General features: G+C 48.6%; 1 protein-coding gene across 9 annotated transcripts in view; it reads right to left on the reverse strand.

Moving 5' to 3' along the window:
• The window catches only part of PTK2B (protein tyrosine kinase 2 beta), a 96,913-nt gene that overhangs the window by 4,199 nt on the left and 69,766 nt on the right, over nucleotides 1-22,948 (reverse strand). For 3 of the 9 annotated variants that reach the window (XM_035110822.3, XM_088666968.1, XM_060273194.2), the window contains exons 14-29: nucleotides 22,534-22,587; nucleotides 21,304-21,401; nucleotides 20,132-20,216; nucleotides 19,419-19,519; nucleotides 18,228-18,343; nucleotides 16,263-16,363; nucleotides 15,042-15,131; nucleotides 13,219-13,423; nucleotides 12,660-12,768; nucleotides 10,239-10,304; nucleotides 9,285-9,410; nucleotides 5,981-6,127; nucleotides 4,255-4,293; nucleotides 3,249-3,276; nucleotides 2,152-2,207; nucleotides 946-1,092 (exon numbers count right to left, since the gene is read on the reverse strand). In XM_035110822.3, coding sequence (XP_034966713.2) covers nucleotides 946-1,092; nucleotides 2,152-2,207; nucleotides 3,249-3,276; nucleotides 4,255-4,293; nucleotides 5,981-6,127; nucleotides 9,285-9,410; nucleotides 10,239-10,304; nucleotides 12,660-12,768; nucleotides 13,219-13,423; nucleotides 15,042-15,131; nucleotides 16,263-16,363; nucleotides 18,228-18,343; nucleotides 19,419-19,519; nucleotides 20,132-20,216; nucleotides 21,304-21,401; nucleotides 22,534-22,587 — 1,568 coding nt within the window. The remainder of the gene's footprint in view (nucleotides 1-945; nucleotides 1,093-2,151; nucleotides 2,208-3,248; nucleotides 3,277-4,254; nucleotides 4,294-5,980; nucleotides 6,128-9,284; nucleotides 9,411-10,238; nucleotides 10,305-12,659; nucleotides 12,769-13,218; nucleotides 13,424-15,041; nucleotides 15,132-16,262; nucleotides 16,364-18,227; nucleotides 18,344-19,418; nucleotides 19,520-20,131; nucleotides 20,217-21,303; nucleotides 21,402-22,533; nucleotides 22,588-22,948) is intronic. The other 6 variants (XM_060273197.2, XM_088666969.1, XM_060273195.2 and 3 more) reach the window with 5 other exon arrangements.

The following is a 22,948-nucleotide window of genomic DNA, read 5'->3' on the forward strand; positions in this document are numbered from 1 at the left end:
TGATAACAATAACAACAATTTTTTTATTTGTGCCCTGCCCATCCGGCTGGGTTTCCCGAGCCACTCTGGGCGGCTTCCAGCAGAAAAATAAAACACAATAATCTATTAAACATTAAAAGCCTCCCTGAACAGGGCTGCCTTCAGATGTCTTCTAAAAATCTGGTAGCTGTTTTTCTCTTTGACCTCTGGTGGGAGGGCGTTCCACAGGGCAGTGCCACTACCGAGAAGGCCCTCTGCCTGGTTCCCTGTAACTTGGCTTCTCGCAGCGAGGGAACCGCCAAAAGGCCCTCGGCGCTGGACCTCAGTGGCCGGGCAGAACGATGGGGGTGGAGACACTCCTTCAGGTATACTGGACCGAGGCCGTTTAGGGCTTTAAAGGTCAGCACCAGCACTTTGAACTGTGCTCGGAAACGTACTGGGAGCCAATGTAGATCTTTCAGGACCGGTGTTATGTGGTCTCGGAGGCCACTCCCAGTCACCAGTCTGGATTGTCGCATTCTGGATTAGTTGTAGTTTCTGGGTCACCTTCAAAGGTAGCTCCACATAGAGCGCATTGCAGTAGTCCAAGCGGGAGATAACTAGAGCATGCACCACTCTGGCGAGACAGTCCGCGGGCAGGTAGGGTCTCAGCCTGCATCCCAGATGGAGCTGGTAGACAGCTGCCCTGGATACAGAATTGACCTGCGCCTCCATGGACAGCTGTGAGTCCAAAATGACTCCCAGGCTGCGTACCTGGTCCTTCAGGGGCACAGTTACCCCATTCAGGACCAGGGAGTCCTCCACACCTGCCCGCTCCATGTCCCCCCAAAACAGTACTTCTGTCTTGTCAGATCAGACTCCCAGCGGCTCTCCTTCTACCCTGCCTCTGCCCACCCCAAGCAGAACCTGTTTGCATCAAGGTGGTGCAAAGGAATAAAAACAGAAATAAAGACATGCTGGAGTTACCTTCACAACCAGGATGTACCGTTCTGGCGGGTGGTTGCTGACCTCGTTCTTCAGCTTCAGAACAGCCTTTACCAGGTCCATGACGTCACCGTACACAGTGTCATCCGTCCGGTCCAGGTTGGCCGTGGGGGTTGGCTGAAGCGAGAACTGGAAAGGCAGTGTGGCACAATGGTTAGTGTTGGACCTGGGAGACCAGGGTTCGAACCCTTGCTCAGCCACAAAACTCACTGGCCTTAGGCCAGTCACAGTCTCTTGGCCTAACAGGGTTGTTGTGGGGGGTTAGATGAAGGGGGGGGGGGAGAACAGTGTATGACGCCGTGAGCTCCTTGGAGGAAACGTGGGCTAGAAATGCAATAAACAAGCAAATAAATCAAGGGGGGGCAGGGGTTAGTGTGGGGAAGTGTCCCCCCAAGTTTCTGATAGCAGGAGCACACATTTTTCCTAAATGAAAATTTGATGCATTCATGTAAGAGCAGACCCCACGCTGAAATCAGTGGATTTAAGTAACATTGCTTTTAATAGGTCAACTCTGAATATGACTAACACTGGATATTTCTTCCCTGCCTTCCAGCTCAGATGAACCCTCCAGTGGCTTACATAAAATAATACAGGGAAGACCTCCGACAAAATGTTGCAGCTTATTCTTCCTTCTGCAAGGAGTTCCGCTATTCAGGATACCTATAAAAAGGTAAAGGGACCCCTGACCATTAGGTCCAGTCGTGACCGACTCTGGGGTTGCGCGCTCATCTCGCATTATTGGCCGAGGGAGCCGGCGTATAGCTTCCAGGTCATGTGGCCAGCATGACAAAGCCGCTTCTGGCAAACCAGAGCAGCACATGGAAACGCTGTTTACCTTCCCGCTATAGCGGTTCCTATTTATCTACTTGCATTTTTTATGTGCTTTCAAACTGCTAGGTTGGCAGGAGCTGGGACCAAGCAACGGGAGCTCACCCCGTTGCAGGGATTCGAACCGCTGACCTTCTGATCAGCAAGTCCTAGGCTCAGTGGTTTAACCACAGCGCCACCTGGGCACCTATACACCTCCCCAATTGGAGGCCTGTATTCTGCCCCCCGCCCCACCCCAAATCAATTGAATGACACAATTTCGGGGTGACCTTTGGCCCACACATCACCTGAACCGGCGCAGAGCTTGGCTCAAAACGGAGAGAGGAACAGGACGGCAAAAGGCAAGGGGCAACTACCCACCTGAGGTCCAAGTCTGGGCGGCTTCCTGGGTGGCCCTGTGAACTCAGCTAAGCCATCAATAAAAAGGAAACACAACAGTTTGTTATTTTTGTTGTTGCTGATGACACAACATTGCTATAAGAGCTGTCAGCCAAGCAGGGATTGGACTTCAACTCCAATAATCTCCGTCCTTTGGCCTCCCCGGCTGGAACTGTTGGAAGCTGCTGTCCAAAAACATCTGGGTGGGGCCACAGAGGTTCCCCATCCGCTGCCCACTCCACCCACCAATGCGGCTGACCCCTCCACCCTTTGCCACAGTCTTTCCTCCACCCCTGGCGAACCCCCTCCATTTCCACTTGACCAACCACGTAACTCACATCCTGGCCAGCACCTTTTTGATCTCCTGCCCTCGGGCAGGAGATATAGAAGTACGATAAGCCGCACCAACAGGTTAAAGAACAGTTTCTACCCATGGGCCGTGAGGCTGCTGAATGGAAGACAGCAACATTGCAGCTGACGTTCGGGGTTGGTGGTCGTAGGATTGTGGGGGTGAAGTGGGGGCTCATTTAATCTCACTGTGAACAGTGGTACAGTGGTACAGCGACGATAAAGTATTTCTATTCTATTCTATTCTATTTCTATTCCTTTACACCTCGCCCACTTCCTGCCTCTCCTTTCAAAGCTCACCCCCAAATCACACTCTGAAGACCCTCCAACCCACCTTTGAACAATGCCCCTTCCTAAGCCCGCGCCGTCGCCATGTTTAAGGCAGGGGGTGCTTTGGAAAGCGGTGGGTCAAATGGCACTCGGAAATGCCGCCCACCCCCCTTTCAACACGCTCCCCTCCTTAGCGGTTTGCGTTGCTCAGGTGCCTGCTGTTCTGCTATCGCGCTGCGGTTGGAAGGGGTGCCTGAGGGTGGTGGGAGCAGCGAGATGTGACAACAGCCTTACATTTTTATTCTATAGTAAGACATGCTGCACAAGGTGCAGGGAAGGTGGTTAGGCTTCCTTGACCGCACTGACGGGGAACTCAAGTTCTCTCGAACGTGAAATGCATGGAATGGTGAGCAGAGAATGACACCTGCGCTACGGAAGGGCAAACTGAGGTAGATACTCACTGTATCCTGCCTCCTTCTCGGGGAGTTTCTGAAAAGAAAAGGGGCATTGAGTCACATGGTTTTGACACATGCAGCATAAACCCAACGCACGTCATCTCAGAAGTAAAACCTGCAGTGTTCAGTGGGGCTGACACTTTAGTAAGCATGTACAGGTTTGCAGAGTTTGATCCAGAAAGGAGAGAAATTAGCTGGAATTGAGAACAGAAGCAAAGAGGGGTCTTTCAGGGGTGGGGACAAATACTGTTTTAATGTATTTTTAATCTTTTGTTGGAAGCCGCCCAGAGTGGCTGGGGAAACCCAGTTGGATGGGCGAGGTAATAATAATAATAATAATAATAATAATAATAATAATAATAATAATAATAATTCTGCCCTCCCTGTCTGGCTCTTGCCCAGCCTCCCAAGGCCACGCCCCTCACTGCCCCCACTTCACACTCTCCCTCAGTGTTTTTGCCTGTCTGGACTGTGTCCTTGAACTCCACCCCTTGCTTGTCTGGGTGGAAGAGAGAGGTGTGTGTGTGTAGAAACCAGCCCACTTTATAATTTTTTTTTCATTTGTGGCTCCACCCATTCTTGCCTCCGACCTGCGGCCCTCCAGTGTTGCTCAGGAGGGGATGTGGCCCTGGGGAAAAGAGGCAAGGCGAGGGAAGCAGGAGACCAAAGATCCCAGAAGAAGCTCAGAGAGGCAAGAAGGAAGTTAAGAAGAAGAGAAGAAGAAGAGTTTGTATTTGATATCCCGCTTTATCACTACCCGAAGGAGTCTCAAAGCGGCTAACTATCTCCTTTCCCTTCCTCCTCCACAACAAACACTCTGTGAGCAACAGAGCCCTGTTGGCGCACCGAGGCTTAGAGTCAGAGGCCCATGGGGAAGCCACTGCAGAGGGTGTCTGTTTGAGTGGTGTGGCCGTGATCCTCCCCCTTGCTTTATCATTTCTCACCAGGAGAAGTTAGGAAAGTTAAGAGAGCGAGCAGAGGGCAGCCGGAGAGATGTGGCCCATGGACTTACTGGGGGGTAGGCGTGGCTGTTCACAGAGGCCATGGGATCCTGTGGCGGAAGAAAGTAGCCAACATCAGCAGCCGCAATGAACCAGGGGTTTTTTGAAGGGGGAACCAGACAGGGACTTAATACTCTATTACTGCTAGTCCCTTGTTTCCTAGGGCCACAGTTCTTCGGTTCTTCTTAACAAAACCCCTCAGTTGGCATCACAAGCAGCAATGAATTACCAAAGTCTCCCAGGCTTTTCCCCCCTTTTTCTTCCAGCTTCTTGTTTTCCCCATCTTAAGTTCAGTTTGCCTAATTTTTGGCAATCTCTCTCTCTCTCTCAAAGGTCCCCATTCAACCTTGCTAATTAGGTGTGTGTGTGTCACTGGTTTCTGAAATCTGCGGATGAAGGGCAGTATACAAATTCAGTGAATAGGTAAATAAAACATTAATTTTTTAAGGGCCCTTTTCTCTTCATCAATACATTTTGGCTAGCATTTTTCTCTAGAGATTGGCCTCTACTAGGGCCAGGGCCTTTTCAGTATTGACCCCAACTTGGTGGAACACTCTTTCCCAGGAGACCAGGGCCCTGCGGGATTTGTCATCTTTCCGCAGGGCCTGCAAGACAGAGCTATTCCGCCTGGCCTTTGGGCTGGACTTAGTCTGACCCCTGTGTTTTCCTCCCTCATGGTTTGGATTTATGGACTACTTAAAATGAGGCTGCATTTTAAATTTTAATATTGTATTTTAATCTGTATTTTAATTAATTGCTTTTTATGTTTTATTGTAATTTTATTGGTGTTAGCAGCCCTGAGCCCGGTTTTGACTGGGGAGGGTGGGGTATAAATAAAAATTTATTATTATTATTATAACATACTGCATGTTTATTTTCATGAACGTGTGCATTTTCAAGGCACAGGTTCCCCTAAAGTATGCATTTTTACACATCTTGTGGCTGGATAATTTTATCGCAAAATTCGGAGAAATGTGAATTCCAAAGGATACTTGCACCCGAGCTCACATACCGTTCCAGGAAAGTGCAAATTGGGTGGATTTGCATTAAAATGCGAACAGAACCAAATCTGGTCCTGATCCCTAATCAGGAGGCTAAAAAGCTTCCACTGGTAGGTTAATCTTCCCCACTATATGGCAACTCCCGAATCCATGGTCTGGATGCATTTTCGGGTCCCCCCAGCGGAAGCCCATGCAAGGACGTCTGCAAGTGCAATAGGCCCCCCACCCCCCAATTGGTTTTGGGGGCTGTCAGGAGAACCCTCAGGGAGAGGAGACGGCAGATCATTCCATCAGGCAAATGATCTGCCTAGTACAGTGGTACCTCGCAAGATGAATGCCCTGCAAGACGAATTTTTCGCAAGACGAATGCATCTTGCGATCTGATGGTGACTCGCAAGACGAATTCATTTTGCGAAAAATTCGTCTTGCGAATCGCGGTTTCCCATAGGAATGCATTGAAATTTAATTAATGCGTTCCTATGGGCAAAAAAAAGAAATTTCAATGCATTCCTATGGGAAACCGCGATTCGCAAGATGAATTTTTCGCAAAACAAATTGACTCACAGAACGAATTAAATTCGTCTTGCGAGGCACCACTGTACTACGCTGAGCTCCTCTCCATGTCTCTGAAATCAGTTCCTCGTGTGATGCTCTGGGCAGGCTAGAAGGAAACAGATCTCAGGTTTGCCAGTGGCCATCCCAGTGGCCGCCTGTATCGCTGCTTAGGTCAACTCACCAGGGCCTTCTCCTCCTGCCGCAACCACTGGTAGTCCTCCGCCATCTGCTTCTGCTGCTTGTCCAGGAGCTGCCTCATTTTGGCCCGTTCCATCTCCCAGAGCTTCTGGGCTTCTTCCCGGCTGCTGGGCCTGAGGAAGTCCTCCTCCTTTGCAGGCAAACGCAGGGGAAGAAGAACAGTGAGCGACCAGAAGCCTCACTTCTCTTGTGCTAGCAACTCCCAGAAGCCTCGCTTCTCTTGTTATAGCAACTCCCAGGTTCACCCCCAATTTCTCGCAAGTCCCAGGGATTAATCATAGACTTGTGGAACTGGAAGAGACCCAGAGAGTCATCTGGCCCAAGCCCATTTGAATGGAGCTGAGGGAGTTGAATGGCTGTACAGGATGGCTGCAAACCTCCAATCCACAGATTCTGAGGACCAACGAAAGGGGACTGGCTGACCACTCCTGGAGACAGGTTGCTAGACTAGGCGGATGGATGGTCTAGTCCTACAAGGGTGTGTCCTGTGTTCTTAAAGGTTGCTGAGGACCCCCTTTTAAATTAGGGATGATTTTTTGGGTGTCTGCCCCAGGATAAGAGGTCGTGTAAATGACAGAAAGACTAATATCTCTGGGGGTGCAAACAGTCGAAGGCAATTGGTGTCTGCAACAGTAGTTTTAAAAAACCAATTCCCACTGTGCTTCACGTACCTTTGTCGGGGGGAACTGTTCAATGGTTTTTAAAGGATGGAAAGCTGGATCTCCTTCTGACACTCACCCACACTTTTGCTTGACCCTTATTTTGCTTGTATCCTGTACCTATTGATTCCCCTGGGTTCGGGAACTTTTCTTGTTGTTCCGCAACTGTGCCTTGCGAAAACCTGATATTTCCAGCTTAATTTGATCTCATCAGATGTGTGGAAGATCTGAAGAGGGATTTTGCCTAACTGTGTTTCAATTCAGGGCACAAGATTGGAATTTCACAAGGCAAACCTGTGGAAAACAGCGAGCGGAAGCCCTCAAACCCGGGGGAAATAACTGGTGCGTGATATGATTGATATATGGTTCGGGCAAAGTGTGGATGCCCCCCCCCCCATTCACAGAAGAACTGTGTTCATCTCTAAGGGCGCAACTTCACATCTCTTTTACTGCTGGAATCTCTCCCCCAGAGACGAAGAGATTCGAAATCACAGAGGAGCAAGTTCTCTCATTATTTCTGCACTGAAGTGGCTTTGCCCATAGGGCGTTTCCTGCTAACTGTTGTGCCCCTCTTCTACCACCTCCGCCAAAGGAAATGTGCTGGGTTTCTGCACCTCCTCAAGAAAGTTCTCCTCTAGAAAGTTGGAAGGTGCACCCAAGGGTCCTCTAGTCCAACCCGCTGCAATGCAGGAACATCAGCTAAAGCATCCAGGACAGATGTCCGTCCAGCCTGTTAACTTAGGGCAGCCTTTGCAAACCTGGTGCCCATCAGATGTTTCGGACGACAACTTCCATCAGCCCTGGACAGCATTTCCTCCTCTTTTAACGGAGTCACTGAGCTTTCTAGAACTTTGCAGAACACATATGATGTCTGGGGTGGGTGGAGGAGAGCTAGGAGCAATGGGTGAGTGGCAGTCGGGGGCAATATTAGTGAATCAGGGGGAAGCATTTGCGTAAGCGGCGAAGGCGGCAGGACAAAGGACAAAGGCTACGCGACACGGAAGGGTGTGCCCTTCCAACAGGGGCAGTGTCTCCTCCCACACTGCATGCAGCAAGGAGTGAGGCTGCACCTGTTGAATGGCTGCCTGCTTCAGAGCTCTCATTGGGGGCACAGGCCCAGTTTGCTGTGCGATCTATTTCAGCCCTGTTAAGGCTCAGTCCGCCGCACTGCTAGAAGGGTGCCTCTGCCCGTGTGTTGCTTGTCATGAGACCGAGGGGGGGGGCTCAGGACCCCAGCCCCTCAGAGCTTCCAAGGGACGTGTGGGGTGAACACAACAGACATGGCGAGGCTTAGTCCGAACACCCCTGGGAAATCCAAAGCCTTTTCACCAATACTCTGAAATCATGGTTCAGCGCTGTACACATTTTAACACACACACCCCAAAAGCAAAAGCTTAGGAAATGCATGTCCTGTCTCTCTCTCCGCCCCGCCCCCCGCCCCATATCTCTACTGAGAATTCAGAAAGAGAAATGTGGAACAGCTCATTTTGCAGGGTGGGGGTGAAATGAATTAAGCGGACAGGGGGTTGCTCTCCTTCATAGCCCCTCCAAGATTAGTCTTGGGGGTGGTATAGATTAGAACATAGGAATCTGCCTTAAACTGAATCAGACCTTGGGCCCATCTAACTTAGTACTGCCTGCACTGACTGGCAGCAGGAGTCTCTTCCCAGCCCAGCACTGCCGGGAGCTGCCGCTGGGAAGTGAACCTGGGACATTCTACATGCAAAGCAGGTGTCCTGCGGCTGAGCTGCATCCCTTCCCCTCCGAACACCAGCTGCTAGGAATCACAAACAGAGAGACGGCTGCTGCACTTGTGTCCTGCTTATGGGCTTCCCAGACGCTGAGATTCATAGATTTGTGGAGTTGGAAGGGGTCCCCCAAGGGTCATCTAGTCCAACCCCCTGCAATGCGGGGAATCTTCACTAAAGCATCCACGACAGCTGGTTGTGTGGATGGCCACACTGGGAAAAGAGGGTGCTGGACCAGAGGGGTCTTCGGGTCTCTTCTCTCTTTCTTTTTCACCCTTTCACGCACTTCTTCCTAGCCTTCCTATCCCCAACTTCTGCTTATCTTTGAGGTTTAATTTTTGAATTTATTTTATAAAATTTATACACCGCTTGATAGTTCAAGGAAATCTCAAAGCGGTTTATGAAAAAGACAAAACAACAAAACGTTCTCGATGCAAAAAATTAACAGCAATAATTTTAAAAATTCAAAAGCTAAAATAACAGTAGACGAAATTCAGGGACTCAGCTACACAGCTGCAAATAAAACGTTTTAAATGTGCTGTAAATTGCAATATACCAATGTGACACTAGATGGTGATAGTGAGCTATGCAAACGTCAATGTATTTTTCAAAACGTTTTAAAATTAAAGCATTTTCGTGGTGGTTTTAAAATATCTGTGCAGTTTCCACCCAGGTTAAATCTCGCACTAGCTTTCTAAGCATCTGGACAGGCTTGTCCGAACAAGAATGTTTTTAGCAGTCATTGAAAAGAGGGCAGTTGAAGGAGCCTGCCCGAAATCAATAGGCAGGGAGTTCCACAGTGCAGGTGCTTCCACACTAAACGACTGGGTTCTTACAAGTGCAGAACGGGTGCCAGGCTCCCCCACCAGTTCCGTCTTACCCTCATGCTGTGGCGCTTGAAGACGTTGTGCCTGTTGAGTGGAGGGGTGTGCAAGGAGTTGACGGGAGACGGGTACTCGATGGGGCTGGTGAGCGTTGGCGAGCTGGCACACAGACCCTCGGGCACCTGGGGAGGCGTAAGCAGAAGGCAGCGGGCACAAAACTCTAGACACAGCATAGGCGGCAGGCGCACAAACAGGGCTCAGGAGACTTTTGCACGGAGAGAAAAACAGCACGCAGAGGAAGGAGAAAGAGCCCGCCTGTGTGCGACGGGGGCAGCTATCCCATCTTACATCCGAGTAAGGGGCAGTAGTGGCCATTCCTTCAAGATTTTCAGGCCATAAATTTTGAAAACCCGTTCTAAAAGGGGCACCAGAAACCAGCTTGCTGTGAGCGGTGGCTGGCGACGCAAAAAGGTTGCTATTTCGCTGCAAAAACGAGCAGCCAGTTCAGTTTGCTAATCTGCCCACCGGACGTCCGAGGCTAGATGTGCCCCACAGATTTAGAGCAGCAGTTCCCAAAGTGGGTGGGGGTGCCCCCTGGGGGGCAGTGAGATTCCCTGGGGGGGCTGTTAAGAGTCAAGGGGGAGGCAGGGTGTGCTGGAGGTGTATAGGGCTATCAGATTTTGAAAAGCCGGTTCGAGTCCATCAGTTGGGTAGAGGAATGGAACGGAGTCTCTAGGAGATGGGCAATGGGCATGGCTAGCTGGCTGGCTGGCACCGGCAACATTTTGTTGGGCTGCAAGTGCAAGGGTTTAAAACCAGATTCTGGGAAGGAATTTGAAGCAATAAACAGAAAGATCAGAAGTCTTGTTCTGGCAGCTGCAGGACTCTTGACAAGCATCAAGCAGCTGCTACAAATTCAGTGGGAAAAACACTCAACTTTGGCTCAGAAGGAACAAAAATGCAACAGTCACACGAGTCTGGCGAGACAAACGGGAAGTTCCTGGTCTTACCTGGAATTGCAGTTTGGGGGCCAGCAGGTTGGTCTGAGGGGGCGGCTTGTACTTTGGTCTGCTTGGCTGGGGAGAAGAAGGGAGGCTTGGTGAGCATCAAAGAAATATTGGGAAACAAAGCATGGATTTCACCCATTAAAAAAACAACACCCAATATATAAATATACATATATATCAATATAAACATTTATAAATATGATAAAAAAAATTCCTTCAGTAGCACCTTAAAGACCAACTAACTTTTTATTTTGGTATGAGCTTTTGTGTGCATGCACACTTCATCAGATACACTGAAACAGAAGTCATCAGACCCTTATGTATATTCAGAGGGTGGGGGTGGGGGTGATGGGAATGGGTGATGGGCTGATAGGAGTGGTAAACCTGTTGATTTAAACCTTCTCTTTCCAGTCTGTTTCTGAAATAGAATGTCCTGGGAGATTGAAGTGTTCTCCTACTGGTTTCTCTGTCTTGTGATTCCTGATGTCAGATTTATGTCCATTGGATAAATGGACATAAATAAATGGACATAAATCTGACATCAGGAATCACAAGACAGAGAAACCAGTAGGAGAACACTTCAATCTCCCAGGACATTCTATACAAGATCTCAAAGCAGCTGTTTTATTACAGGAAAAAATCAGAAACAGACTGGAAAGAGAAGTTGCTGAATTGCAACTCATTAGCAAGCTTAAAACCATGGAGCCACCTGGAATGAACAAAGACATCGGATTCTTATCTCATTATACATGATCAAGCTTTCCTTAGCACCTCAGCCCTTGCTCCCCCCCCCCCCCCGCAGGACCAATTGCAGTCATTAACAGTCATTAACAGTCATCAGTGTATCTGATGAAGTGTGCATGCACACAAAAGCTCATACCAAAATAAAAACTTAGTTGGTCTTTAAGGTGCTACTGAAGGAATTTTTTTTATTTTTTTTCGACTCAGAACAACACGGCTACCTACCTGTATTTATAAATATGCACAAGCATGCATTACTCTCATGTCGCAAAAACACACAGAGCACCTATATTTGCAGCACACTAAAGAGTCACAAAATTTGTGCCTCAAAGCGGAGTGCTTTGAATAACGGTATTCTTATTTTCTGCCTTGCATGGTTACTCGGTGAGCAATACTGAGTGGGCATACTGAAATGAATGAACACGGCTAACTTAGGTAGGTCAAGGGTAAATGTGAATTAAATTGGGGGGGGGGATATGAGATGCCTGGAGGCAGTCAGGTTGTGCATCCACAGTAGTGGCCAGAAGAGGAAAGACCACAGGGAGAAGCCTCAGCTGCAACTAAACATGTCTCTCCTGTATCGGTTTCTACAGCCACAGTTGGCACTGCAACCTTCTAATGGTTTGACTTCACCCCTGGAGGCGCACCCCTCCGTTGTCTCCTGAGATAGACAGATGCCAAGAAATGTTGTGGTGACAATGCAAAAAACAAAAACAAAATACTGCTGCAGCCATAAGGAGTGCCAATCCCACAATAAATGCCCATCTAACTGGCACTTTCCCTTACTGAGGGTTAAGCAAAAGAGACAAGATCAATGTGAGGATGAAATTTCTAAGCTTTTGCACCATTAAATGCCTAAGAAGAGCCTGCAGGATCAGGCCAGTGGCCCACCAAATCCAGCACCCTGTTCTCACAGTGGCCAACCAGTGCCCCAAAGTTAAGGACAAAATCAAGAGCCAAGAGCAACCGTCCTCCTAGTGCCTTCCTGGTTTTATGTTTTATTCTGGTCTTCATTATATTGCTTATTGTTTTTTTTTTTTAAGTTGCACACCTCTTACAGATGTTGTTTAAAAAACATTAAGCAGTTTATATGAGTTTCAGATAAATAAATACAGTCATATCTCGTGTTGCGTTAGGCTCATGTTGCGTCTTTTTGGTTTGCAAACGCGGCAAACCCAAAAGTGTATACTTCCGGGTTTTGCCCCGTGCGCGCGCGCAGAAGCGTTCTGCGCACTTCGCACATGCGCAGAAGCGCTCTATCATGCTCCATGCTTGCGCAGAAGCGCCGCTCTAGTTGCAGACTTTTCGGGGTGCAAACAGCACCCTAGAACGGACTGTGTCCGCAACTAGAGGTACCACTGTATTTGTTTTTACAAAAATCCTGCGGTGATTCCTGCATTTCAAGGGGGTTGGGCTGGATGACCCTTTAGGGTCCCTTCCAACTCAGCCATTCTATTAAGCAAGCAAAGAAAAAAAAAGAGTAAATGAGATCCAATGAAAACTTCAGCTTGCTCTTCTCTCTGCAGCGGAAGTTGGTGTGAGCTTCCTGAATGTCTAAATCCTGCAATCAAGGAGGTGCCCAAGGACAGTGGACTTTTTCTCTTCCACTTGGAAGAACTTTTCCCATGGCAAGAGAGTGGCCTGTGCTTGGAGCCTGTCTTTGTGCACCTGAACTTTTCTCACCTTTGGAGGGGGCTCCTGCGAAGAGGGAGGCTCCATGATTTTGGGGGGCCGGTGGCGGTTGTTCCTCTCTTGCTCCCGTGCAATCTCTTTCTCCATCTGGTAAACGTCACTGCAATCAAAAAGGGAAGAGAGCAATTCAGCTTGGCATTGGGTTTTGTTTGCCTTTTACTCTTAACTTGCACTTCTCAAATCAATGCGTGAACTGAAACACTGTCATCATTTGAAATGCATTTATCCAAATCCTGTAAGGCAGTTCTCTAACCAAATGGATGGTATTCAGCTATACTCAGAGTAGGCCCATTGAAATGAATGGACATAACCTAGTCATGTTCATTAATTTCAGTGTGTCTTAAGCTTAGTTTACTCCAGTGTTTAGAAAATGAATTATGCTATGGGAAACCACTTGCATTGTGGAATGGAGTCTGTGGAACCAAGGGAATTCTGCAACTTTGCTTATGTAATTTATTCAGCTTGCAGAATGTTGCTTTCTCTAGCGCAGATTTCAGATTTGTAAGGCCAGGGTAAGGGAGTCTCAATGGAGGGCTAACCTCCTACTCACCTCAGGCTGCAGACCAGCTCTTTGAACTTGGGCCTGTCGCTGGGGTCATAATCCCAGCAGCGGGTCATCAGAGCGTAGAGGATGGGGGGGCAGGCGTCCGGCTTGGGCAGGCGGTCACCCTTCTCAAGCACCGCGATCACATCCTTGTTCTCCAGCCAGAAGAAGGGCTGCTTCCCATAGCTGAGGATTTCCCACATGCAGACGGCTGAGGTGGGGAATCAGGAAGAGAAGAGAGCGTGGGAGAGAGCTGCGGGAATTGGTGGGAGACACTAAACTGCACCAACAAGAAACCAGACTGGTTCACCTATTTAAATCTCTGCACCCGGTGTGTGTGTGTTGAATACTGAATTAGATTTCAATTGTTTTATTTAAGTTTTCTGACAAGGTGGCTACTGTTTGTATTCTCTTTGCTAGAATTTGGGTACTGTATCTTTAAATTTCCTGAAAATTGATGTGATTCACTGCACCTGTGGGTAGCCTTTATAATGTTACTAGGGTTTCCCAACAGTATCAGCTTCCTACATTTTTAAGTGATCGCTGATCCGTGGCCATTTGATGTACCTTTGGGGACAATTTATTTGGTATGTATTTGTTATTGCTTGCTTATTTGCAGGCCTGTCATTTCAATTTCTGTTTTGTAATAGATTTCATTGTCTATTATTGCCAGCTGACGAAGACTTATCATTGAAACAGTTCATTATGCTGGAAGAACTGTTCTGTCTGTTTCCGGGGCACCTGCTCCAATCAGAAACTGCACCTTGGTTTTCGAACAAGCTTAACACACAGCAGGTCCTTGGCTATCTTTGGAGGTGTTGACACCTGTTTGTTGGCCCCACCCACTTTTAAAAAGGATTCTGTGGGGAAATCGGCACAGCACTTTAAAACAAGGGCAGCCAATGGGTTTGCCTCTAGGTGCTCTCTTTCTTTTTAATTTTTTTAAAAAATAACCTTTATTATACAACAATTTACATATAACTTCGACAGTACATACAATTCATACAATAGCAGACACTAGCTACCAGTAACCACCTCTCATTTAACATAACACACCTTTCGACTTCTGATTCACCTCACTGTAAGTTTTACATTTTGTTAGTCCATACGCATTTCATTATTGTTTTACTTTTCCACTATTTATCATTAAAGTTTTTGCTATATAATTTCTCTGTGTTTCAAGATTTAGTCTAGGCCTGTCAGGAGTTTTGCATTATCACAATAATTTTTAAGGTATTCTTTAAATATTACCCAGTCTTTACTAACTTTCTGATTTGAGTTTCCTCTTATTCTCCCAGTCATTTTTGCAATTTGTAAATACTCTATCATTTTCGCTTGCCAATCTGCTTTTGTGGGGATACTGTCGCCTTTCCAATTCTTGGCTATTCAGATCCTAGCTGCTATGGTTGTGTAAATAAAAAGGGGTCTGAGATTTTTTATAAAATTTCCATGGGCATAAATAATACCTAACAGAAAGGCTTCAGGTTTTTTTTGAAATGAGAATTTGAAGATCTTTTTCAGTTCATTATATATAGTATCCCAAAATTCTCTCACCCTCTTACAATTCCACCATCTAGAGATGGGCCTCTAGGGGCTTTTGACTAGAGCTTTCACCAGCCTCACATGGCAAGGCCAATAAGGAGGGAGAATGGGAGTCGTAGCCCCCCCCCCCCCAATCTGGAGGGCACCACAATAGCAACCCCTGCCTTAAAACACCCCTTGCAATTCCTAAGTGTGTTGCATTTGGTTCCCTCGGTTTCCAGCCTCTGCTTGAGGCAGAGCACGCAGGCACGGATCCTGCTTGCCATCGTCTCCAAGCAGCCACTCACCGAACATCCACACGTCGCTGGCGGAGGTGAATCGGCGGAAGTTGATGGACTCTGGGGCCATCCATTTGATGGGCAGGCGAGTCACAGAGGCTGGGTTGACAAAGGCGAGGTGGGGAGCAGGGAGAGATCAGAGCCAGTTATTCCCAAAGAACAGGCAAGCCAGCAAGGTTACGACTGAGCGGAGGCTTCTGCATTCGCCTTATTTTTGATTGCTGTCTTTTCAATCTTTTGAAAACACAGTTTTATTATTTGACACGACATTGCCAGTTGTTGTAAGCCTCGTTCAGAAACGAGGAAGGCAGGAGAGCCATCTCTAAGGAAGGTCTACCCCCAAGCATCTCCATGTGGCCCCCAAATATAGGAGCATGGGGACCTGCCTTATGCTGACTCCAGCATTGGTCCATCTAGCTCAGTACTGGCAACTCAACTCTGACTGGCAGCAGCTCTAAAGCGTATCAGGGCAGGGAACCTTCTGCAGTCCTATCTGGAGATGTCAGGAATTGGACCTCAGACATTTTGCATGCCCTCCCCAAATCAAATGGTTTTGCAGTATGGAAGTCCTTCAGCCAGCTGTCGTTCTGGCTTCTAGAGGTCTCGCTTCAGGCCAAGCGTATGAATAACCACCAGCAGTGGTTGTCTGGAGACCCTTCCTGGTCCTGGGATTTCCAACCCATTTAACTAGAGATGCTGAAGACTGATCCCTGAACCTTCACATGGGAAACAAGTGCTTGTGCTTGCCAGGGCACAGCTGAGCTGCCCTGCAGCGTTGGGATGCCCAGAGGAATTGGCCTCACGAAGAACTGCCTCTTCCAGCTGGCAGGGACATCCTAAGGCCTTGGGTGGAGGCCTTTTCCAGTCTGGTTACCCAAGACTTTTTGGTGGAAAGGCCAGTAGCTCAGTGGCAGAACATCAGCTTTTCCTTCAGATGGTCTCCGGGTCAATCCCAGTGACATCTTCAGTTGTCCCTGGAGAGTCACTGCCAGCGAGTGCAGAATATACTGCACTAAGATGTACATACTCAATATGTGGCAGCTCCCTCTCAATACCTTAGCACTCAAGATGTTGGACACTCAAATTGGGCATCTTTTTGATGCACCAGCGAGGGTCAAATTCAGCTTGTGCAACAGACACAAAACAGCAGCCAGACGGAGTTTAATTACATGTATGCGACATGCCGTTCTGCCTGGAGCTCTGGGACACCCCCCCCGCCCCCCTCCTTACCTTTGTAATACTCGTCATCCTCAATGTATCTGGAGAGGCCAAAATCTCCCAGTTTGACGCACTCGTGAGAAGCCACCAGGACATTCCGGACAGCAATGTCCCTGCAGGTGACAAAGTGAGATTGGCCACCCCTTTCCTGGGAGGTGGAGCGGGGCAATAGGTATGTTGGGGGGGGGGAGTGCAGCAGAAGTGCCTGAGCACACATGCCATGGTGGGACCCCCAGGTCATCTATCGCTCACCAATAAGACAGCCAGCCTAGTGGTTAGAGTGCTGGACTAGGACTTGGGAGAACAGGGTTCAATTCCCTACTCAGCCATGAAGCTCACAGGAGTACCTTATGGCTGCAGTCACTGGCTCTCAGCCTGACCCAACTCACAGGGTTGTTGTGAGGACAAAATGGGGAGAACTAGGGAAGCCAACTTAAGATCCTTGGAGGAAAGGTGGGATGATGATGATGATGATGATGATGATGATTTTATTTATACCCCGCCCTTCCCAGTCAAGATCGGGCTCAGGGCGGCTAACAACAAAAATATCAATGCCAGTATAAAAGAAACAATTCAATTAAAATGCAGATTAATACAATGTTAAAATTCAATTTTAAAATTAAAAATCTACAAGTAAGATAAAACCATTATAAGATAAAAGCTTAATGGAGGGTAACTCCCCCCCCCCCAGACTGCATCAGTCCAAAGGCCAAGCGGAACAGCTCTGTCTTGCAGGCCCTACGAAAAGATGACAAATCCCGGAGGGCCCTAGTCTCCTGAGACAGAGCGTTCCACCAGGTCGGGGCCAGTACTGAGAAGGCCCTGGTCCTGGTCGAGGCCAGCCTAACCACCTTGTGACTCGGGATCTCCAGTATGTTATTATACAATACAAATGTTGTTGTTTTTGCAATCCATCTGTCTCGGGAAACAACAGAAGAATGTGCCTTTGGGGGGTGAAGTCAAGGCGTTGTCTCCGAAAAATTTTACACATCACTTGGGAAGGCAGGCAAACTAAAGCTAGTGTACTGGAAGAAGCAAAGATCACCAGTGTTGAAGCAATGACCAACATCAACTTTGTTGGACTGGTCATGTTGTGCGGATGCCTGATGATCATCTTCCAAAGCAACTACTCTATTCCGAACTTAAAAACGGAAAGCGTAATGCTGGTGGTCAACAAAAGAGGTTTAAAGACTGTCTCAAAGCAAATCTTTAAAAATGTAGTATAAACACCAACAACTGGGACACACTGGCCTGCGAGCGCTCCAATTGGAGAGCAGCCTTTACCAAAGGTGTCAGGGGCTTTGAAGACACTCGAACTCAGGGCGCAAGGGAGAAACGTTCTAAGAGGAAGGCATGCTTGGAAACCCTCACTAGGATCAACTCCCGCCTGGAAACCCATGTACCCACTGTGGACGGATGTATGGATCCAGAATTGGCCTCCACAGTCACGGACTCGGCTATGGGTGATTGCCAAACAAGAATAAGAAGCAAGTGACCTCCCTGGGGTGCACGTCTGGGGGTCCTGGGAGAGAGACTTCCAGCATGAGCAGCACACCCGTACATGTGCATTGATCCTTGTGCATGACCCCAATGCTCTCCCCACTGGAGTTTATGTCATCAAATCCACTCCAGACCCGCCCAGCCTGCAAATCTGGCTCTGCTAGCAATTCCACTGGGGTGGGGTGTCCTCCAAATCATTTTTTAGATTTATCCCCCACATTCCTTCTCTAACCACGAAACTATTTGAGATGCCTTTTCTGGTACCCAGGGCTGCTCTGTGTCCCTGCCCCACAGAGGAACACAGGGAGGGTCCGTCTGGCACCAAGAAGAAGTCTGGGCTTTTTCGACTTCTCAGAGCTGTGGCTGCTCTTTGTGGAGAAGCCCAGGTGTGCAAGTTTGGCCTTGTGAAAATGTCTCTCCGATATGCGCTGCCCTCGTGGGGCTGGCTCCGTGGGGGGCCAAGTACCCCTCTCGTACCTGTGCACACAGTTGATGGCTTCCAAGTAGGCCATGGCTTTGCCGAGCTGCAAGGTGTAGTGGATGAGAGTCTGCACCTTCAGCGACGCCTTGTTCTGCTCGAGGTAATGTCCTAGCTGCAGTGGGGAGAAGGAAGGGCGAGGGAGAGCAGAGTCACTTTCAAAATGCTCCTCCCTGGAAGAGCCCCCTCCCTCAAGCCCCCTTCCCCCCTCACTTCAATAGTCCAGGGAGAAAAGAAGCTTTACTGAAGAATTGGAACAGAACTGCAGGTAACTTGAGGAGAAAGAAACAAAGGGGATTTTGCTTTTTTAGGGGCAGGGCTTGTCTGATAATTAATAATACAGTGGTACCTCCCGTTGCGGACGGGATCCGTTCCGGAGGTCCGGCTGGATCCCGAGGTTTTTGCAACCAGAGTATTTTGCAATACTTCCGGGTTTGCTGCTTTCGCATCCCGAAGTTTACGTAGCCTCACTTCTTGCAGGGAGGGAACTGCCAGGAGGCCCTCGGAGCTGGACCTCAGTGTGCGGGCTGAATGATGGGGGTGGAGAAGCTCCTTTTGTGTGGACTAACATCCACACGAAAGATTAGGAGTCCCATGGATCCCTTTAAAATCCCATTTATGCTGTGCAGATGAGGAAATGTGAGCAGGTGAGCTAAATGAACATGCATGATCCAAATACGCTGGAGATAATAATTTAGTTGGAACTGGACCTCAGTGTCCGGGCAGAACGATGGGGGTGGAGATGCTCCTTCGGGTCTACTGGGCCGAGGCCATTTAGGGCTTTCAAGGTCAGCACCAACACTTTGAATTGTGCTCGGAAACGTACTGGGAGCCAATGAAGATCTTTCAGGACCGGAGTTATATGGTCTCGGCAGCCACTCCCAGTCACCAGTCTGGCTGCCGCATTCTGGATTAGTTGTAGTTTCCAGGTCACCTTCAAAGGGAGCCCCACGTAGATCCCTTGTAGCTAGACAGCCCATCAGAGCATATACCGCCCCACCAAACATCATGTGACTTTCTCTGATGCTCAGCAACCCCTTCACCCCTCTTGGCCAGCTGACTTACGGGTAACAGAGTTAACCCTTGAGTTACAAGCAGAATGATCCCTGCTACTGCGCTTTCAACCATGCCCCACTTCCTGGGTGGGTCACACCTGCTTCCTCCTCAGCTCTCTGCTCTGTGCCTCTCACCTCTCCGTAAGGGTAGAGCTCCATCACAATCCAGGTGGGCTCCTCCTCGGTGATGCCAATCAGCTTCACAATGTGGGGGTGGTCCATCTTCTTCATCAGCACTGCGGATGCATTGAAGGCGCACTTAACGTCATGCTCGCTCCGTCAGAAAGAAACCCCAGCCGACTCAAGGCCAGGCCACCCAAAGGATCACCTCCCCCTATATGGGGGGAGGGGGCTTTTCAGCCTGAATGAGGCCCACATTCCCTTCTAGGCAGCCCTTGGGGAGGGGTTAGTTACAGTGGGCTAGTTTCTGCACCCACCCACCCCTCTCTACCAACCTTCCTTGGAGGTTTTTAAGCAGAGGTTGGATGGCCACCTGCCAGGATTCCTGGCAATGCAGGGGGTTGGACTAGATGACCCTTGGGGCCCACCACTTTCCATGGGAGCCCTTCCACTGTCAAACAGCTCTTAGCGTCGGAACGTTCTTCCTAATATTTAGGAGGAATCTCTTTTCTTGCCAGTTGAATGCGCTCGAGCTGCAGAGAACAGGCTTGCTCCATCTTTTGAGATATTTGGAGGAGGCTCTCAGTCTCCTCTTATCCAAGCTAAATGCCCCCAGATCCCTCAACCATTCCTCATACGGCTTGGCTCCCCAAACCCTTGATCTTGCTTGCCTTCCTTCCCACGTGTCCCTAGTGGGTGCCTGCCTGCCTGCCTGCCTGCCTTCGTACCTGCTTCGCTCATGAACTTCTCCTTGTTCTCAGCTGTACAGTCCTTCTTGCAGGTCTTGACGGCCACGCTGACCCGCTCTCCGCTCTGGAACGAGAGGCAGACTCAAAGCACAGCTGAAGCTAAGCAGGGCAGACGGCAGGGTTTGCCAAATGCATGGGAGCTGGAAACCAGGAATGCCCATCCTTGCGATGGGTGGGGGGCGCAAATCTCTGCACATATAAGAAGACCCCTCCTGGGTCAAAGCAAAGACCCAACTAACACAGCATTCTGGATTTCCACAGTGCCCGGCCAAATGCTAGTAGGAAGCCCAAAGCAGGACCGGGAAGAAACAGTGCCCCCCCCCTATTAAGAGATAGACTCTCCCTGAACACGGAAGTTCCATTGAGCCTGCCATTGCTCATAGGCATAGGAGGGGAGCTTTCCTCACAATGCAAACATTTTGGGGGGAGGTGGGGTGGGGGAGTTCCATCAGGATGTTGAGGCGAAAGGGTTAACAACCCCCTTTCAATCATTTTCCAGGTGTCTAATGGCATCAGGTGGTCTAAGCAGGCAGAGGCTTGCCTCCCGTCTTAGCGCTGATCAGAGAGATGCCCCTACTTGCTCTTGGATAGTGAAAGGCACAAACGCAGGATTATCTCTGAAATCAGTGCTACAGTTCCACAGCGCTAAGATCGGACGCATGAAAAGGGCTTTCAGTTTACGGCTAGAGAGCAGGCAGAGTCTCATCTCTTGATCTTAGCTCAAAAGTGTCACAGCACCGTCTCCAGTCTTAGTGCTGTGGCATTGGCTGCTAAGATGGAAGATTAAGAGACCTCTGCACCTGATTTCAAATGACGTCAGGTGATTTACAGTTGGGACACGGTTTAAGATAAAGATATCTTTATTGTCATTGCCCCCTTGCGGGAACAACAAAATTACTCAACGAAATTACTGGGTTTGCCCAAAAAGGCCTGGCGAGCCAAATTCAGAGGCTTAGCAAGCCTAGGTAGGTCTGTGGCCTGGAAGATCTCCAGCCTGCTGCTCTCAAAGTTCTGGAATAGTTGACTAGGTAGAGCATGAGACTCTTAATCTCAAGGTTGTGGGTTTGAATCCCACCTTGGGCAAAGGATTGTTACATTGCAGGGGGTTGGACTGTGGTCCCTTCCAACTCTACAATTCTATGAAGACTCACCTCGTTGGTGTAAACGCCCTCATAGACCTCGCCGAAGAAACCCTCTCCTAGGATCCGGCCCAGGATGACATCTTCCCGGGAGATCACAAACTGTTGAGCTGTGCAAGAGAAAGCGCCTATAGCACACCAGTTTTAAACGAAGGGAAAAAGCACAACTACCATCAGTGTAGACCAGAAAGGGTGGGGGGAGAGACTGTTTTGTCTGCCAGCAACTGCCAGCTCGATAGGGGGCATAGGCGGTAGATTGGTGGCAGTGTGCAGTGGTTAAAGGGCCAAGCTTCTGCTGCAAAATAAAAATTAAAAAAATGCTCTACCCAGATCTCGCCTCTGCAATGCCACAAACTCACTAGGGTGGGCTTATGCAAATCACTGTCTTTCAAAACCTTAACTGCCCACCTGCAATTTGGCAATAATCATACTGGCCAACCTTGCAGGGTCGTTGTAAAGCACCATCACCAATATGTAGTGCAAATGGCCATTACTGCCTGCATGTCAGTGTGACCTGGTGTGGTGATAGTAAAAGTGTCAAATGAGGACCTGGGAGACCAGGGTTCAAATCCACACTTAGCCATGAAGCTTGCTGTGCGACCTTGGCCCAGTCACTGTGTCTCAGCCCACCCTACCTCACAGGGTTGTTGTAAATGAGGAGCGAGAGAACCAAATATGCCACAACTTAAATTTTTGCGGGGCGTGGGGTGTGTGTGTGGAGGTGGAATGTAAATGTAATGAAGGAATACATAAAGACCTGTTTAGCTCCAGTTGCCAGAGGTGTGTTTCTGTGTAGCAATAGTGGACTCAGAACTCAGCAGCCTGAAAATCCCGGCTTCTTGGAGCTCAGAAGTAGACTCTGCACTAAGTTTTTGCTTTTAAAAAATATTGCACGGCTTTCTGGCTAGTCTCTACACTATGGTATAGAAATTGTTTCTGTGAGAAGCCATTAAAATGCATCTTACATTGTTATATGGCAACTTCTTGTGAACCACATAGGTAGAGATCAGGGGTCGCCAACATGCTGCCCTCTCTATGCTGTAGAACTCCATCTCCCATCAGCCAAAGCAGCTGGCTTGGCCAATGGCCAGGTGCAATAGGAGCTGCAGTCCTCAAACATCTGGAGGGCACCGCCTTGGCCACCCGTGGAACAGATGCCGGAGCCAGTCAACATCTCCTGTACCTCAATTTATTCCTAAGAGGGCAGAATTAATTCTCAAGTGGTCCAGAAGTTGCACCTACCTCCAGATTTCGGCCGGGACGCTTCGTCTGGAATCTCAGCATAAATATCAGAATCTGGAACAAAGCAGCCCATTTTTATTGTTACGCTGTTTTAATGGGGGCGGGTTTTAATCATGCATTTTAAGTGTGGATGGTTTGAATATTATTCCACTGTGCATTTTAATTACATCTTGATATAAAACTGGAAGCAGGCCGGAAACAGAGGGCATATCCCCACAACCACCTGCCCCTGAAGAACACACCAAAAGAGTTGTGTTATTTTTATCTTTTGTTTGTAAACCGCTTTGGGATTTATTTGAATAAAAAACGGCATAGAAATAGAAAAACAAAACAAAAAAATTGAAGGAAGTGAGAGAGAGGCATCGTCTCCTCTGGGCTGTACGTGGCTTTTTCTGCCCTCGTTATTGCCTCTGGC

This window comes from Zootoca vivipara, chromosome 3, assembly GCF_965207765.1.
Source record: "Zootoca vivipara chromosome 3, rZooViv2.hap1.1, whole genome shotgun sequence".
Lineage (NCBI taxonomy): Eukaryota > Metazoa > Chordata > Lepidosauria > Squamata > Lacertidae > Zootoca > Zootoca vivipara.